Source organism: Lynx canadensis, chromosome A3 (assembly GCF_007474595.2).
Source record: "Lynx canadensis isolate LIC74 chromosome A3, mLynCan4.pri.v2, whole genome shotgun sequence".
NCBI classification, from domain to species: domain Eukaryota; kingdom Metazoa; phylum Chordata; class Mammalia; order Carnivora; family Felidae; genus Lynx; species Lynx canadensis.
The window spans coordinates 108,638,259-108,657,579 of NC_044305.1; the positions used below are offsets into that span (position 1 = coordinate 108,638,259).

A 19,321-nucleotide genomic window follows, 5' to 3' on the forward strand; every position below is an offset into this window, starting at 1 on the left:
TTTCTGAGATTTCATTGTGTATGTTACTGTATTATCCTCCAAAAGATTTTGGCAGGAGGCTTTTAAAAAACTTTTGAGGTACAATTTATACACAGCAGCCCAAAGTTTTACACTGACTTCCCCTTATTCCCACTATCTATGGCCTGATTTTGTATACTTCTGGTTCAACAATATTTTTAAAAATACAAACTTAAAGCCTGATGTATATGCAGGGGTGTGCAGGTCAATGTATATAGGATCTGATACAAAGAATTACAGATTTTATTAATCACCACAGGTTATATTTGAATATTAACACATTTGAGTTTTCCTGGGACATACACCAAACTAGCTAATAGTAAGAGTTTACTTTTTGTGTGATGAAGCGTATCTGCTAAAGTTGTGTTTTGTTTTGTTTTGTATCATTTTTATAGGCTCCCATGGTCCATTATTGCCTTTACCAAGTCGTTACAGAATGGGCTCTCGAGATACACCTGAGCTTGTGGCGTATCCGTTACCACAGGCTTCTTCCTCTTACATGCATGGAGGAAATCCGTCTGGTTCAGTTGTAATGGTTAGTGGATTACATCAGCTAAAAATGAATTGTTCAAGAGTGTTCAACCTATTCTGCTTATATGGAAATATTGAAAAGGTAAGTTTCATTTCATATTAATTTCTTTTGCTAGGATATCTAGCAGGAAAGTCTGAACAGGCAGTAAATACATGTGTCTTCGCCTTTTATTGGGAACATACAAGTTCTTTTAGTAGTAACCAATGTACGCTAAAAATTCATTAGGTAGGAACTTCAGAAATTGTTTTTTGTTGGTAAGTGATCGGTATAGGTTGTTGGTACTAAAAATACTTTAAAAATAGAAGTCCAAAACAGTTTAATCAACCACTAGAGTATTATAGACATAAAGCCTGTATTAATTTTATCATTACAAAGAGTTTCTGTCTAGCATTTAACATGTTGAACTGTAGAATTTGAAAGAGCAGTTACTTTCGTGGAGCTTGAGCACAAGTCATGAATTTTTAGGAAAATCCTGGATTTATATACTTGGCCTTCCAAATGCTAGAGTTCTAGTATCTTCTGAGGAACAATGTGCTTTTAGCTCTATCAGTATTTGAAACTGACCCACTTTGAAAGAATGTGTCCAAAACTTTGTCTGGAGGCTTATACTCAAAAAGTAGCAAAACATTTAAATTTTATATATTTTAAAGATCTTTAAAGAGCTGTAACCTTGTCTTCACTAGGCATCTATTTCCCTGGATCTGTGATGTTTTGTTCATTGATATAAATACTTAAAATGGTTCTTATCATAAAGTAGATGCTAAACTGTTTTTTAAAGAATCATGGAAAATTTAACTGGGGAAGTGACCGGTAGTCTTAAGTCACCAATTGTTCGATACCCTTGCCAATTTGAGTTTCAGTACTGAGGTAATGTTATTTTTCTCTATTGTTTTAAGTGATTTTAGTGTTCTTTTCACTACAATAAAAAGGTATAAGCATGTGAGTCATAAATGTGTGGGAGGGGGAGCATGGCTTGAATAGTTGGTACTCTTAGTTCTTACTTGGTTTATTAATTCTAAAGCCTCCTTGATCTGAGGAAGCAACTCAGAAAATCTCTGAGACAAGAATTTCCTCAACATAACAATTTGACCACATTTAGAAAAGAAAGAAAATTCCACTTTTGGTCTAGGGCTAACATATGGGATATCTCTGCTTATGTAACTAGCCAGGAATACAGGGGATAGATTTAGCAATACTGGGAGAAGTAGTCCAGGATTTTTTCACACAGACATTTATCTTAAGACACCTAGGTGTTAGTTAAGGTTTAGGAACTGCATGTTTGATGACTAAATGGGCTTTAGTGTGTATTTTAGCCTTATCACTTAGGTTGTCTCTTTGTGTTTATCATATTTGTAGATAATCAGAATCAGGCAGTTCAATCAACATCTTTAGTATATCTTTTTCTTTTGTGTTATGAACTAATTGTCTCATGATTTAGAAACATAAATCACTTTGTGTGATAAATGCAAAATCTTCTGTGTGCTATTTGAACAATTCTAGTCCCATATCTCAAAAATTTTTAAACATTTTAAATAATATATTATGATACACTAATCTCAAGTTATGATAATCCTTTAAAAGACCTATATAGGGGCGCCTGGGTGGCGCAGTCGGTTAAGCGTCTGACTTCAGCCAGGTCACGATCTCGCGGTCCGTGAGTTCAAGCCCCGCGTCGGGCCCTGGGCTGATGGCCCAGAGCCTGGAGCCTGCTTCCGATTCTGTGTCTCCCTCTCTCTCTGCCCCTCCCCCGTTCATGCTCTGTCTCTCTCTGTCTCAAAAATAAATAAACATTAAAAAAAAAATTAAAAAAAAATAAAACTAAAAATAAAAAAATAAAAGACCTATATATAGTTAATTATTCCTCACCTTTTTTTGAGATTCATGAATATAAGAGCTCCATATTTAATATATTTAGTCATTATTAGATTTGTAGGATGTTATTGGATTAAATCAATGTATAGAAATTTTGCCCACAAGAAGACAGTTGATTTCGAGCAAAGCTGAAAAGTTCTACTATAGCTGAGTTTTGTTTAAATACAGGAGCAGTATAAAAATGCCAAGATAGCCCGTTAAAAAGGATAGTTAGTTGCAAGGGTGGGTATAAATGCTATGCTGCATTTGTTGTGTAAATATGTTTGTACTGTTCTTTTAAGGCTAACAAATAAGAAGGGAGTATATTCAAGGTATCGTGAATGTTAGTGGTACAGAATAGCTATTTTAAGGACTTTCCAAGGGGCGGGGTACTATGCTAAATAATTATCATACTTTAACCCATCTAACCCTCATTACTACATTGTTATATATTAAAATTGGAATAATATAAGAGGATAAGTATGGCCTCTGTCCAAGATGTTATGAGAACTTGTGAAGTAAAGCCTGTGTTTTAAAGTGCCCCTAACCTTGTACAAGCCTTCCTCCTGGCAGTGCTTGCTGTCTCAAGGCCATCTTGTATTATTTCTTACAGTATCTTGAGTATTGCCTTACCAGCATTCTGAAAAGTCGGTAATTACTATTTACTTTAAAATTTTTGACCTACCTACCAGAATATAAGTTTCAAGAAGACTGTGTCTATTATGTTCACCATTAATTCCCAGTACCTCACACAGTGTTTATCAAAATATTTGAGGCACCTAGTAAATGTTTGTTGAATGAGTAAATATTGTTGAATCCTACTAGATGTTATCATTACCTCCATTTTATAGGGAAGTCTGTGGCTCAGGGAAGTGAAGTAAATTGCCCCAAATCACACAATAAATAGCAGAGTCAGGGTAAGCCTGTGCTCTTCTTTATTGTGCTATATAATAGAATTATAGTCTTCCTTTTTTTTTTTTAAGTTTATTTATTTATTTTGAGAGGGAGAGTGCATGCACACAAGCAGTGGGAGGGGAGAGAATCCCACGCAGGCTCCATGCTGACAGTGGGAGCTCAGTTTCATGACCCATGAGATCATGACCTGAGCCAAAATCAAGAATCAGACATTTAAGCGACTGACCCATCCAGGCGCCCCTATCATCTTCCTTTTTAACTGTTGAATTTTGATAAGAGCTAGGAGTGTGTAATAGCACAGCAGAATAAAGTCAAGATTCCAGGTGATCTTCTGTATTTGACATCAACCACTTAAATCATACTATCTTTCAGAAATTCTGTTACTGTAGAAGGGAAATAAATAGTCACCTTTTTGGGATTTTGTATTTACAGGTAAAGTTTATGAAGACCATTCCTGGTACAGCACTGGTAGAAATGGGTGATGAGTATGCTGTAGAAAGAGCTGTCACACACCTTAACAATGTCAAATTATTTGGGAAAAGACTTAATGTTTGGTAATTATCTTAAGTGGTAAATTTTAAAAGTGTTAAAAAAAACTTAATTTTTATTAGAAACATTAATTTCAATTTCAGAATATTTTAATGTAATTGAGAGCACATTTGAAACTAGCACCTATAATGTTACCATTTTAGACAAAGTATGTTAGGGTCATATAATTCAGGTTTTGCTCACCTATACCTAGTTTTTAGTGTTACCATAAAACAGCATGTAAAAATGGGCAAGTTTTATGTAAAGTTTCCTAATACAAGACTGTATCTAAGCTATGAGTGATGGATTATAACTCAAACTAAATTTAAATATTCAAATAAATGTTTAAAATATTAAATATTTAAACCACTTTTAAAATAGTTACATTTGTCTTATTTGTTAAAATTGAATGCAGGCATATGTATTAACATTTCGAGACTATCTACTTGCTGCTTTTTATCTAACAAGCTATGTTCTGTACGTTTTTCCTTCCCAATCTTTAGTGTGTCTAAACAACATTCAGTTGTTCCAAGTCAAATATTTGAGCTGGAGGATGGTACAAGTAGCTACAAAGATTTTGCAATGAGCAAAAATAATCGCTTTACAAGTGCTGGTCAAGCATCTAAGAATATAATTCAGCCGCCCTCGTGCGTGCTGCATTATTATAATGTTCCATTGTGTGTCACAGAGGAGACCTTCACCAAGGTGGGTGCTGAAATAGAGTTGTGCAGAATGTTCTGTCTTATTTTAAAATTTAAAATATTTTAGCCTCATTTTAAAGTCTTGCGCTATTCATCTACTTTTGATGTTAATAGTATTCTGTTATTTATTTGGTACTTTATAGTTCATTCTTTGGTCATTGTACTTTTCTGGCTTCCATTCTGCATTAGTCTTTTGTTGGTTTGTGGCTCAGTCTTTTTGAGAGTTGGATCGAGAGTGAGAGACCTTACTTCTGGATTCAGAAAGTTCTTTTACTATGCCCTTAAATCTTGCCCATAAAAAAATGTTATCTATCCCTACCTTTTTGCCTAAATGTAGGAAATATTTCAGAAAAGAATTGATTTTCTGGAACTCCACTCCCTACCTTAGACACTAGATAAGTCTTGGTCAGCTCTGAAAATATGTATTTCAGTTACCAGTTTGTGATTTTATTGTATAGCACTAAATAAGTTACATAGTTTACAGAATATCACTTTTTTTAGTTGATTTTCTCCTAGAACTTACTAATCTAAAAAGTGTTTGATTTAATTCATGCATGCCAGTCTTAAATGCTGCCATAAATTTACTTTCTTAAAAAAACAGGAATATTATTATTTTGGCCATATTTTTAATGGAGTTTTACATTTCTTTGACAGTTATGTAATGACCATGAAGTTCTTACATTCATCAAATATAAAGTGTTTGATGCAAAACGTAAGTGCACATTCCCTCTTTTTAGGTTTTCTGGTTAAACTGATGACAAGCAAATAACAACTGGATTTGTGTTTCTTTGTTTTGTTTTAGCTTCTGCCAAAACACTTTCTGGGCTGTTAGAATGGGAATGCAAAACTGATGCAGTGGAAGCCCTTACCGCACTTAATCACTACCAGATAAGAGTTCCAAGTAAGTGAAATTGTGTCATAATTATTCAATAGCAGTTACTGTCAAAACATTAGTAATTTTACCATAACACTTACTGTCTTTTTAATATAGAGAAGTACCAAGAAAAAAGGCATATAAATCCACCCCCTACACAATCCTTATGTTAGTTCCCTATTGCTTGTATAACAGATTACCACTTTCAGCAGTTTAAGACAGCAAACTGAGGGTCAGTAATCTGTGGACAGTTTAGCTGGGTATTTCTAGCTTAGGATCTCTCGAGGTTGTGGTCAAGCTGTTTTCTGGGTCTACAGTCATTTCAAGTCATGCTTGGGGACTGGGAAATCCATTTCCAAGTTCACTTATGTGGTCCTTTGCAAGTCCAGTCAAGTTACATTGGCCATTTCATGGTAGCTGGCTTTCTTCAGAGTAAGTGATCCAAAGGAAATGAGAGCAAAAACCAAACCAGAAGTCACAATGTCTTTTATACCCTAATATTTGGAAATGACATACTATCATTTATGCTGTATTTTAATTGCAAAGACCAACTGTGGTACAGTGTGGGAGGAGACTGTACAGGGCTATGAATACCAGAAGGGTGGATCATCAAGGCCATCTTGGATGCTGGCTCCCACAATCCCTCTTGATGTTTTTAGAAGAAAGTAATATATACATTTATATGGTTAAAAAGCTTAAAGCACATAAGGGTACAAAATGAAAGTTAAAGGTTTCTACAACTTATAATCTGTTTGTCTTCTTTATTCCTCCTCCAGTGTAATGTATATCTACATTTTAAAAATTTACATAAAATGTTTTTTTTTTAATATTTTGAGAGGGTGCATGCATGTACCTGTGCGTGTATAAAAGTGGGGGAGGGACAGAGGGAGAAAAAGGGAGAGAGAGAGAGAGAGAGAGAGAGAGAGAGAGAGAGAGAGAGAATCTTAAGGAGGCTCCTTGCTCAGTGTGGAGCCAGGTGAGGGGCTCAGTCTCACAACTGTGAGATGGTGACCTGAGCCAAAATCAAGAGTTGGATTCTTAACTGACTGAGCCATCCAGGCACACCCACAAAATGGTTCTTCTTTGTTGTTGTTGTTGTTGTTGTTAGCGCAAGTTGGGAAGAGGGACAGAGGGGGGAGAGAGAGAGAGAGAGAGAGACTCTTTTATTTTTTCATTTGAGAGAGAGAAAGCAGGAGAGAGGGGCAGAGGGTGAGAGACAGAGACAGAATCCCAAGCAGGCTCCATATTCAGTGCAGAGCCCAATGTGGGGCTCAGTCCCATGACCCTGGGATCATGACCTGAGCCAAAATCAAGAGTCGGATGCTCAACCAACTGAGCCACCCAGGTGCCCCCAAAATGGTTCTCCTGTACATATTCTTCTTTGCCTTACTGGTTTCATTCACTATGTCTTAGAGCTATTTCTGTATCAGCACATGCAAAGCCACTTTTTTTTTTTTTTTTAAAGCATAGGCATAGTAGCTATTCATGGTAGAGATGTACCACAATTTGATTTACCATGAATACTGGTTTTAATTTGTATCAAATGAAATTGTCTCTCTGTTTAATCTTTCCAAAATGGTAAATGGCCTCTTTTTCTACCATGCAAAGAACACTCAAGTATATAACTTCTGAAGCGTTGTGCTGTGTACTTTGATCCTGGATCTAAAGGGTGTTAAAAGTTTATTTTTCTAAATATTGGAAGAAAAAATATTACTAACTTTATTAGGTATGATGAGGAAAGAAAGGAAAAATACACACTGAGGATTTATGGGTAGAATAACATATTGAGGATTTACTTTAAAATATTCTAGCTCCCAGGGGCACCTGGGTGGCTCAGTCGGTTGAGCATCCAACTTTGGCTCAGGTCATGATTACACAGTTTGTGAGTTCAAGTCCCGCGTCAGGCTCTGTGCTGACAGCTCAGAGCCTGGAGCCTGCTTCAGATTCTGTGTCTCCCTCTGTCTCTGCCCCTCCCCCACTCACACTCTGTCTTTCTCAAAATGAATAAATGGTTAAAAAAAAATTTTTTTTTATATTCTAGCTCCCAAAAAGTGTGTGGAGGGTAGGTAGATAAAATAAGACTGTCAAATTTTGACAATTATTAAAATTAGGTGATAGAGGGGCACCTGGGTGGCTCAGTTGGTTAAGCGACCAACTTTGGCTCAGGTCATGATCTCGTGGTCCCTGAGCTTGAGCTCCGCATCGAGCTCTGTGCTGACATCTCAGAGCCTGAAGCCTACTTTGGATTCTGTGTCTCCCTCTCTCTCTGCCCCTCTCCCACTCATACTCTGTCTCTCTCACTCTCAAAAATAAATAAACATAAAAAATTAAAACAAAAAATTAGGTGATATATAGGGGTTTGTCATACTAATCTATAAATTTTTTTATGTTTGAAAATTTTAATTAAAAGATAAAAAATAAATAGGAATATCTCCTCATTTAACTTTTTAGTCACAAAAGTAAATTTTAGGTAGTGAATCATAGCTTAATATTAGAAGGTTTTTATTTATTTATTTTTAAAGTTTATTTTTGAGAGAGAGATTGCAAGCAGGCTCCACCAGTAGTGTGGAGGCCGATGCAGGGCTTGAACCCATGAACCGTGAGATCATGACCTGAGCCGAAACCAAGAGCCAGACACTTAACTGACTGAGCCTCCCAGGCACCCCTCAATAGAAGTTTTTTAAAGGCTTAAAATTACATGTATATTTGAGACATAGACAAGATAGTATATGAATTTTAAACTCCTTGGAGGCTAGAACAATTATTTATCTTTTTATCCTCTCCAGTGTCATGCAAATACTTGTTATTTATAAGCTTTTCCTTTATAGGAATGTTTTTCTTGAAGGATGATAGCTTTTAATACATTAAGATACCAGAATTATTTCTTTGCATAATCAAGTAAGGAAGAATTATTTCTGTCTAGTCTGAAAAGTTAAGGAAAAATGTATAAAATGGAAAAATTTTTGTGGATCATACTGTTTTTATTGAGTAATTTTAGAATTTAATAGTAGATCTTCTGGAACTTTTTCAGTTTATTAATATTTTCCTATACATTCCAGTCTTGTCCCATTTCCCAGCCTGTATTTGAATTGGCTTTTATAGAGGAACTGCCATTCTAATGTATTCTGCAAAGGGAGCTTTGCTGGTGAACATAAGCCTAATCCTATACTATTTATCTGTAATGATTAATTAATTCACTAAGAAGCATTGAGTTCCTCTGTGTGTCAGATAATGTTCAGCAGTAGGAATGTAACCGTGGACAGAGTCCCTGTCTTCATGTAGGTTAACTGCCAGTAGCGATGTACAGAAGTAATCTTCCCCTTTCCTTGCATAGAAATTTTCCTTCTTTATGTTTCTGCTCCTGATGCTATACGAAGGTGAAATAATTGACTCTGCTAATTCAAGGTAATCTTGAAAGTTTGATGAAGTGAACTGTTAACTTTGTTTTTTAATTTTTACAGATGGTTCCAATCCCTACACATTGAAGCTTTGCTTTTCTACATCATCCCATTTATAAGAAGAGAAGAGCATGTTAGAATTTATGTTCACCTTTATTACAGTTTTAAAGCTACACTTCATTAAAAAAAATCTAAGATTGTTGATCTAATGTTGCCTTGCTTCCTTTGATTTAAGATCCTGTTCTGTAATAAACAAATATTTTGCCTTGAGTAAATTTGTTGTAAAGTTAAATATTGAATTGTTTTCATTTTAAAATAGAATATCATAATGTAGACTATCTACAGCTTCCTTGTAGATTACTCAAATATATGATTTCTAATCTTATTATTTTTCTTCCACAGTGAAAATATATTTGCATTCTTAATGCTAACTATCTGCAAGTATTTTTCCATTGTGTATGAGATTAATGCAGGTGAAAGTATTGCATTTTAATATTATAGAATTCCTATTATATGTTTAGATGTTTACGTATGTTGCAGTTATTCATATTAAACATAACTTGTATTTATTAAGTATTTTAATCAAGTTTGAGAATAACATTGCACATAATGAATTTTAAGTACTAAAGATTTAGCTGATTTTATATTTCTGAAAGGCTAACAGACATGGGTACACTTGTACAGTATGCACTCAAACTTATTTAAATTGGTGTAATTTTTTTTTTTTAAGTCATTGTCCATTTGTATTGACATGCCTCTGTTTCTAGTTCCAGTTTGGAGATTTTATAAAGTTACAACAATGAGTTAATGTGTTCATCTTCATTTGTTGCATGTGACTTGATCTTGAAAACACATCTGGTGTTTGGCATTGAGATTTTAATGGAAGTTATGATTAACAGTTCCTCTTCTTGCTAACCTGAGATCCATGGATGGGCTTTAGGGAGTTCGTGAACCCCTTAATATTGGATGTAGAATTTTGGATACTTGCATTTTTATTTTTTACTCTTGAATCCATCAGTAATATATGTATTTTTCTATATGGTACAAGGTGCAAGGTGTAAGGATCTAATTTTATTTTTATTCCAAACAGATAGCTATTTGTTTCAATACCATTTATTAAACATTCTTTCTCCCATTGGAACTGTTTTTTTTTTCCTTTTTTTGGAAAATAATATATCTCAAGGAGGTATAAGGACTAAACATGGTATTAAGAGACTATAGCACACTTGTTATCAAATTCATAGCTTTTTTATAATAAAAATGTGATGTAGCCATTTTGTATTTATCTTTAATAGAAGGGGAATATGTTTCATCTACCTAGAATAACTGAAGTCTATAGTTAGCAGTAGCAGTTTTGTGATCTTGAGACTTTTAAACAAATTTCCAAGTAGAAGTTCTATTTAGATCTTTTGTAAAAGTTTTATTTTGAATTTTAACATAAAAACAGTCTGCCTTAATCCACTTAGAAATGAGGCAGGGGTTTAAAAAATTTTAGAGCTGTTGAATAGGAAGTTAAGATGGAAAGTAAACACACGTTAACATTTATTTCCCCTTGAATTTTAACAGCTGTGAACCAGTGTCCCTTTAGCCCTCTAAAGATGTAGAAAAATTTAAATTCAATCTAGAGGCATTACATGGAACCCAGTAAGTTATGCCAAGGGCACCTTGTGTATGAACTGTAAGTGTATGATACTGGGCTCTGTGTGTTCCTCATTCGTTCGTTGCCAATTTTATGTTTACCTAACTCTACGATAACCAAATCTTTTTTTTCCCCCTCCCCTATACTTTTTACATTTGTTGCAAAATGAAATTATCTTTATTTTAAAAGGTAATTTCTGAGTTTATGTAATAGTTGTCTCCCTCCCTTTCCCTTTTCTGAAAACTAATAGTGATGTCAACATTCTAGATTATTTTGTGCCTAAGATTTTAGGAAACAAACCCATGGATGGTGACAAGTCTTAATTAATTTAGATTTGGTTTAAATGGTATTGACTTTTAGATACGAACTCTGTCTTAATGCTCTTTCCCCAACAGAATGATGAGTAAATTCCTAAGGTGTAAAGTATTGTTAAGTTATACCTTGCTGATCTATACACTGGTATGTCAGCCCTATACTATTGTTATCAGTAATGTCTTTGACAGTTTACTTGGGTGTCACTACTGTTAATACCTGATACTATCTGATCCTGGAATGGAATTGGCTTTGGCAACATTCTGTATTTCCTTAGCCTTAACAACAATGTTAGATAAACATTCTTTGTGCTATCTTTCTGCTTTTAGGAGAACATGAAAGAGTAGATGCTATAGCTATAAAGAAATAATATTAGCTTTGAGTTTATTTTTTAAGTATTGGAATCCTATCCCATATCTAAATCCCATTAAATATTAGGAAATATATCTGTGTAACTGAGTTAAGGAATATAAGCTGCCTTTTAAAATCCTCACTTTCCTGCTGAGGGTATTACCTCAAATAAAATTTATGGTTGCAGCTGACATGAGACTTACGAACATCCTAGTGATTTGGTTATCCAGACTATATTTTCTAGGACTCCAGTTGAGAGAAGAAAATAAAAACTACCAAATGGGGTTAGTTACATTTCATCTTTTCTTTTTTTATTGCAAGGGTAGGTTGCTAGGTAACTGCTTTTTAGTAGTTACCATTGATACTCCATTCTTTCTAGAATAAAGAAATTTTGACCATAGAGCATTCTTCCATAATTAGGAAGCAAAAGCACAAGGAACTTTGCTTCACTTAAAAAGTTCTTCAGGTGGGGCACCTGGGCGGCTCAGTCGGTTAAGCGTCTGACTTTGGCTCAGGTCATGATCTCAAGGTTCGTGAGTTCAAGCCCTGTTTTGGGCTCTGCCCTGACAGTGAGGAGCCTGCTTGGGATTCTCTTTCCCTCTCTCTCAGCCCCTTACCTGTGCATGCATACCTGCTCTCTATATCTCTCAAAAATAAGTAAACATTTAAAAAAAAGAATTTTGTAAATACAAACTCTTTTTGTATACAGTACAATGAATTTCATAGGAATGCAACTACCTTGTAAATCAAGGAAAGATGATTGCAGTATTTCCGAGAGTTCTTTGCTATTTTGGAAAATTAGGTCTTTGAAAGATTGAGTTGACATTACATTGATATTATAACACATCAGGGTCAGTTTTCATTTGCAGCAGTCATACTCCTCTCTTTGTCTTCTACTGTAACCATTCCTGAACATTTATGCTTCACAGTATGCCGGTCAGGTTTTATATAATTAAGGTTTTATGTTGTTTTCCTTCAAATATTGTGTGTGCGTGTGCATGCATGTGTGTGTAGGTAGGTGGGAGGGTAGGTAGGTATAATCAAGGAAGTTTATTTGAGCATAATGTTAAAGGTGTCAGATTGTCTGGATTGGGAACCATTGCTTTAACCTAATCTGGTTCTGGGTTGAACTGGTAAACCTAGGTTGATCCAAAGACAGCGAAGCGTAGGATTTGTTGAAGAACGGGTAAGGAGATGCTCTCCCAAAGTCGTGTGGTCTGCATTTATGAGGTAGGCCTGGGACTGTATTGCCATTTTGCTATCTTGAGAGATACCAGCAGGTGGGGAAAAAAAGAAACAGAAGAGGCTAGAACTAATTTAGACAGCTGTGGAAACCACTGTGAGCATAGGCTACTTTGCTCGTGCTCCGTAGACTCCTGTCTTCAGAGTTCCCTTCTCAGTTTGAAGTCCTAGCTAGACATTTTTAAGAATGTCTAAGTGCCTAAATCTCACCTTAAGCCATTGTAGTGTACAAACAACACAAATGAAAGAGTACAGAGAATTGTTTGACAAGTAGCCCTGTTTTTAAACTGAGCTATTTTTATCTTTTTGCCAGTCTGGGCTTATGACTCCCATTGTATTTTCCCACTTTGAATTTTTTTGTCCTAAGTAGTACCATAAAGTTTAAACATAAGTCAAATACCTCTGGACACTTTTCTATACTGAAGCTATTCTCTGTAGGTTTGTTAGTGAGTTGCTTTTAATATATACTCAACCTAAAAATTCTCTCCATTGTGTACTTCAATCCTTTTATGTAAATCTTACAGAATTTAATTGAATTAAGTAGAAGCACTGAATTAGTGGCAATTTCTGATTTGAAAACATACACAGCTCCCTAATATGACACAGTAATCAGACCAAAGCTACTGAACAACCTTGAAATATTTGCTTTGAGTTGATTTGATAATCTGGTTATCATTTGTTTTTTTCTCCTGAGAAACACCAAGAGAAATCAAGAGCAATATTAATTCTTTCTGGGGAATAGTTATGGATTATTGAAAGTCTGGAAAGTAAACTAGTAAATGGCTTCAAATATTGTGATTATTACCATAATTTAAGTATTAATTAGGTAACTGAATACCAGTGGGATAGTTGGGGGACTTGAAACCTGATTATAATTTAGGATTGTGAAACTTAGGTTGTTAAGATGGTTATTGAAGTGGTTTTGTTTATTTGAAATACCTTTTTTTTTAAGACAGTAGGGTGAGAAAAACGTAGATAACACCTGTGTTGCATAGTAATACTTGGCATGATTTGCAACAGTTAGAAAAGAGGATTTCGCAGGTGGGGGGGGGCAGGGTTGGACGGTTGGAGGGCTGAGGAAGAGGAACGATTCCATGAGTAGAAACTAGAATCCTACTGATAGCCAGTCCATCTGCAGATTTTGCCTTAGTTTCGACAAAAACCATTCCAGAAATGTCGCTTGCAACCATTTGGCTTCTTGGACCTTTAACTCATTTATTTTTTTTTTAATATCTGTTAAGCGCATGGAATGTACCAGACATTAGAAGTTCAAACAGTTAGCTTTTAACAGTCAGTAGGTTAATTTGAGCTTACAAAGGAACCAATAGAAGAATGGCAAAGGTATCTTCCCAGATAGGAAACACTATTTCCTAAGTAGGAGGAACTAAAAATCAATTAGTGAATCTCTGATCTTTGAGTAATATATTTAAATCTGTTCTTTTATGAATTCTATAAAATGGAAAAATGAGGTCAAGGAGTGATTAGCACTGCGTGGGTGTGTGGAGGGCCGCGGTATGATAATTATGTTTCACAAACTAATGATGAGAAGCCCAGATACTGTGATCTGTTAAAGTTTAACAAAACCTTGTAGGGATGCTATGACCTGAAGTTCAATTTGATGTAAAACCCAGATGTTAATCCTTAAGATTCTTTTTTTTTTTTTTTTTTTAATCCTTAAGATTCTTATATAAACAAAAAAGCCCTTTTGTTTCATTAAGTTAATTGATCTTTCTCAGTGACTGGAAGTGTTAGCTGTATTTGCCCAAAGTATTAATTGCTGTGGTAAAATGACAGAAAGTAGAATAGGTGGTTGCCGGGGACTGGGGGAGGGGGGAGGGGTGAATGGGGAGTGACAGCTAATGGGTACAGGATTTTGGTGGGGGTGGTGTGTGATGATATTCCTCTGGAACTAGATGGTGGTGGTGGTTAACCAAATTGTGACGTACTAAATGCCATGGAATTGTACACGTTAAAATGAGAATAAAAAAAAGGTCTGGCCCAGCGACCCTTCAGTTTAGAGAAGGGTCAATACAGTGAGTGCGTCAGGACTTTCATGTAGCTGGCTAGATAGGTTGAGGAAGGAATGTGGGGCATAGGGGGAAAGTGGGTTACTTTTACCAACACCAGCAGAAGATGTGATTCTAGATCTGGTTTATGGTTGTATTGCTCTGATGGCTGGTCACTTCTCGTCTGTCATCCTGGACTATGGGGCAGGGGAATTGGAGCCAGGAAAGAGCCCACTGGAGTTTTGTGAACAGTGAGCAGTTAGGAAAGAGGGTTTGGGAAAGGGAGGGATGATTCCATAAGTGAAAAGTAGAATTTCTCTGCATTCCTAAACCAGGGTAGTGCGCTAGCTGCTCAGTTCAGGTTCTGCTGGGACTCTGTCCTAAGTTTTGAGCTGTCTTCGCTTAAGGAGCCTCAGCCTACAGGCAGACGTTTATAATTCTACCCAAATTTCCTTGAAAGTTCATAGACTGTCTTATCCAGTCTACCTGATTGTATTTGGACTTTGATCCATTTGCTAACATTCATAGTTGCTTCAAAGTCTTGAGCAATTAGACCCTGGCTTACATAGAAAATAATATGTGAAACCAAAAATGTTTATGTATATAATATATAAATTTTTGCTCATGGTTTGCTCAAGAGAGCTTTAGGAGACTTATCTAAAATGAGAAGGCTAATGCATTTTGTTTTATGCATCTGTACGATACATGATAAAACCTAAGCGTTTTCTGCCTAATACAAAATAATTGAGAGGACTGATGCCAATATCAATGACCTCAATCATGGTAGAGCTTTTCTTGCTAAACTGTTATAAGTAATATCTACAGAGCTGTTGCCAATCCAAATTCATTGTTCTAAAAAGCCCTCATACAATTGTTTATTTAACAGCAAGATACTTCTCAGCAAAGTGCTGTTGTTTGAGCTGAAATTTCTACCACTGGACCAAAAAGACCAAAATCGTTTCACAGCCTATTGTACCTCCTCCTGCTGTGTAATAACCCTGTGCTCCCTAGAGTTTCTGCTCTAAACACTAGTCTCAGTTAGTAAAACCTGTTATTTTCCTTAGTTCATTTATGTTTCTGAGGAAGGTAGGACCACTTTGGGGAATTATTTCCATTATGTGTGAATGAGGACCACATGGTTTATAAATTGTAGAGTAAGACCCTGAAAATGCACAGGGCAAACATCTTAGAGCCTCACCCTCAACCTACTTGCCATCAGGTGTGACACATTGGACTGAGCTGTAACTATAACCCAAGGTTGTTTAATGGGCTGTGGTGCTTTTCCAATGAAGAGCATGTGATTGTATTTGGTGCAAAGGGCAGAGACTGAGGAAGGAGAGCTGGATTGTAGTAATGGTTCCTAGGTCTAGTGTTGATACAGTGTAGGGTTTAGGCTGGGTGACGCTGTTTGCTCAAGAAAGCAGTTCTATTTGGTGGTGTTTTGTTGTTGTTCCTTTTCTGACCTAGCAGTTCTCAATTGAGGAAAGGGGCTATTGAAATTATTTGGATAAAATCGGTAAAATTGTTCCTGAGTAACAGGTGTTTTTTTGTCTGAATTATCCAGATAGGTTTCCTAAATGGATCAAATTAATTATTCTTGTTGCCTAGTAATTTTGCAAATTTTCTAGTGAATAGAGGAAAGGATCCGGCTGCCTACCAATTTCTTGCATCTGGAATGTTCATGTGAAGATCCTTAAAGCTGGTATATGTCACAGAAGTAGCTTGGATAAGGGGAAGAAATTTCTATCCTAGCTTATGGGAAGCTAGCTGAGGAGATCATTGCCAAGCAACAGTGGTTCCATTCCATGGTATTCCCTAATGACATCAGCCACCTCTTAATGCGGGTTATGGGTAAGATAGATGGGGCCAGGTTATTTGATGGAGGAGGGGAATGACAGTGTTGGCATACCTGGGTATTGGGTTTGCCTTTCTAAGCTTGCAGTATCTGAGGTACACCGGATGATTCTGACTCAGAGTGGGAGCAAAGAAACAGAGTAGTTAGAATTTTTATTTTGTTCCCCCCAAAGGTATGTGGCTTTGAGAAAAATCTAGACATTTGTGATCACAAGAAAATCTCACTGTGCATTGCCCATCTTGTGAGAGGGAGTGATCGTAGGCATTTTAAAAATAGCTCCATTAAATGGGCGACACCTTACTGGAAAGACCTGGATTATAGTCTGGACTATAGTCACACTATATCAACCAAAAGTCCTGCTGTGATCATCTTGCCAACTCCCAAAGATTCTTAGAAGAAACCTTTCTGTCCTGGCAGACAGGTGAGTGGATACAATGCAGGAAAAGACACTGTGCCTTGATTGTGGGACCTGGCTTCTTTGTCCCAGCTACTCTACTAATGAGCTGTGTGACCTTGAGCGAAGTCATTTAAGGTCCCTTAAACCTTAGATCCTTTATGTGTAAGATGAGAATAATAGTATCTGTCCTACTTACCTCACAATGAAATAATATATATAAAAATACTTCTGGTGGTAGTCCATGCAAATCTTTAGGACCGATAGGGGGCACTTCCATTGGAGAGGGCCTCTGCACTGCCATGGGGCTGACACTTGGGATGGAAATATAAGCGGTCACAACCCAATCATTGTCATTTCAAATTCATGGTCAGCTGCTCCTTTGAGAGTTTTTCAGCAATAAAAAAGGATTTTATAGATTAAAAAGTAGGATAGCTCAGATACAGAAAATCCAACAATGGTTGGATGGTTGTAATTATTTCAACCTAGTTGGACAGTTTTTTTTTTTTTTTTATGACTTGGCTTACTCCTACAATCTCAATAAAAGCCCTCCTAAATTCTTTTTTTTTTTAATTTTTTTAAAAGTTTATTTTGAGAGACAAGAGTGTGAGCAAGGGAGGGGCAGAGAGAGAAGGGAGAGAGAACCCCAAGCAGGTTCCTCACTGTCAGTGAGAAGCCCCATGTGGGGCTCAAACTCACAAACTGGGAGATCATGACCTGAGCCAAAACCAAGAGTAGGATGTTTAACTGACTGAACCACCCAGACAACCCCAAAAGCCCTCCTAAATTCTAAAGGCAGACAAAATTAAATTGTTTAAGAGAAGTTTGTATGATAGAATTTCACTTTTAGTATTAAATATACATAAATTACATATATTTGTATACATATGTTATAGTACACTGAGATCTCTTGCACAACCAGGATGTGGTACATATTGACCCTTTTTTTATGAGTATGGAGTTTTGAAGTCATAATATTGGATTTTCACCTATGTTGGCTGTATGTGTGATGTATTTGACATAATACTCCCTTGGTCGAGCCTCTTTATCATAGTGCTGGGAAATGGGAAAACACACTATAATTCCTAATGATCAATTTGTAAGTTTTTTCCAGGAAGTCACTGTTATGAAGACTGATTGCCTGAATATTTCTTGCTGGCACTACACGAAGTATAGAGTTGGATACATTTATGCTCTGTGAAGAAGTACTTTAACAGGAGTTTGAAAGGCGCCAACTAGATTATAGCAAATAGTGCCCATCAATCTTAGTTTTGTCAGTCTGGATTTGATTTTTTTTTTCTCAGTTGTAACATTTCTAGGCTGAAGAAAAGAGTTCCAATTTTTCCTTCCTTCCTTCCTTCCTTCCTTCCTTCCTTCCTTCCTTCCTTCCTTCCTTCCTTCCTTCCAATGAAGTATCTCTTCTTTCATCAAAGACCCAAGATTTCTTCCATCATTTAGTTGTCTCCTTTCTGGGGCTTTTCCAGTTCCCAGATGTGGTAAGCAGAACCCTTAGAAGGAAGAGTGCTGAGGGGGAAAGACGGTAGGATTTGGAGTCAGAAATCCTGGGTTCATGGCCTCACTCTGCCCTTTATCAGCTATAATGAGCCCGAACAAGTCCTTTAAAATGGACTGAGCCTCGGTTGTTTATTAATGTATAAAATGGAGATGTAAATATCTCCTTTATCCATTTAAAAATAAATCGTCTTCGAGTAGGCCTTGGGTGCCATTTTGCAGTGACCCTATTTTTTTCTCAGGGGCCGTTAGACTAGGAATGTCCATAAGTGCAAGAGGAATCTTTGTATTTCCTTTCCCTTTCTTAGCACCTGATCCTTCGAGTCAGGGTCTGTCCCATGAAATTGTTTTCAAAGATGAAAGCTGTCTCCATTCATGCCAAAGCTACAGCTTGACCTTGCCTAACTTTGTGACCGAGAGGAAGGAGCAAGCATGCTTATCAAGGGGAAGATAACACAAATCTAAAAGGAAGTTATAATATTGAAGACCACAGAATTGAGATTAAAAACTATCTTGACAGCCTGCGGCCCTGAGTTGGAAAGAATAAGATGAAATTTAATTGAGATAAGAAAAGGTTCCTCATTTAAGTTTAATAATAGCTAACATTTATTGAGCATTTATGTATGTGAGGCACTGCTAAGTGTATGTGTTACATGGTTCTTATGATAGTTGGGATAGGTGCCAGCATTATTACAAAGATGAAGAAATTTAAAGTAACTTGTCCAAGGTTGTTCAGCCATTGACTATTAGAACCAAATTCCAACCCCTGAGGATTCCAGAGCACACATACTTAATTGCCCACCAAGATGGCCCAAGTCCTAATCCCCAAAACTTGTAACTATGTAACCTTTATGACAAAAAGGATTTTGCTGATGTGAGTAAATTTACTTTTATATGGGGAGAGTATCTTGGATTATCAGGTGGGGCCAATCTAATCACATGAGTCTTTGAAACTGAGACTTTTCTGTCCGCATTGAGGGAGGAGATAGGAGGGATTCAAACATGGGAACAACTCGACCTGCTGTTGGTGGTTTTGAAGATGGAGGATGGAAGCCACAAGTCAAGGAATGTGGGCAGCTTCTAGAAGCTGGGAACAGCCATCAAGCTGACAATCAGAGAGCAAATGGGGGTCTCAGTGCTGCAACTGCAATGAACTGAATTATACCAACAACCTGAATGAGCAAAGACGTGGA

General features: G+C 36.5%; 1 protein-coding gene and 1 pseudogene across 4 annotated transcripts in view; both read left to right on the forward strand.

Annotated features, from left to right (window-relative positions):
- HNRNPLL (heterogeneous nuclear ribonucleoprotein L like) overlaps positions 1-9,620 on the forward strand; it is a 38,071-nt gene extending 28,451 nt beyond the window's left edge. For all 4 annotated transcript variants that reach the window (XM_030311259.2, XM_030311257.2, XM_030311258.2 and 1 more), the window contains 6 exons: positions 414-631; positions 3,749-3,870; positions 4,348-4,549; positions 5,200-5,257; positions 5,348-5,446; positions 8,881-9,620. In XM_030311259.2, coding sequence (XP_030167119.1) covers positions 414-631; positions 3,749-3,870; positions 4,348-4,549; positions 5,200-5,257; positions 5,348-5,446; positions 8,881-8,936 — 755 coding nt within the window. In that variant the 3' untranslated portion in view covers positions 8,937-9,620. The remainder of the gene's footprint in view (positions 1-413; positions 632-3,748; positions 3,871-4,347; positions 4,550-5,199; positions 5,258-5,347; positions 5,447-8,880) is intronic.
- Positions 2,834-2,934, forward strand: LOC115511343 (annotated as a pseudogene).
- Positions 9,621-19,321: the final 9,701 nt, after the last annotated feature.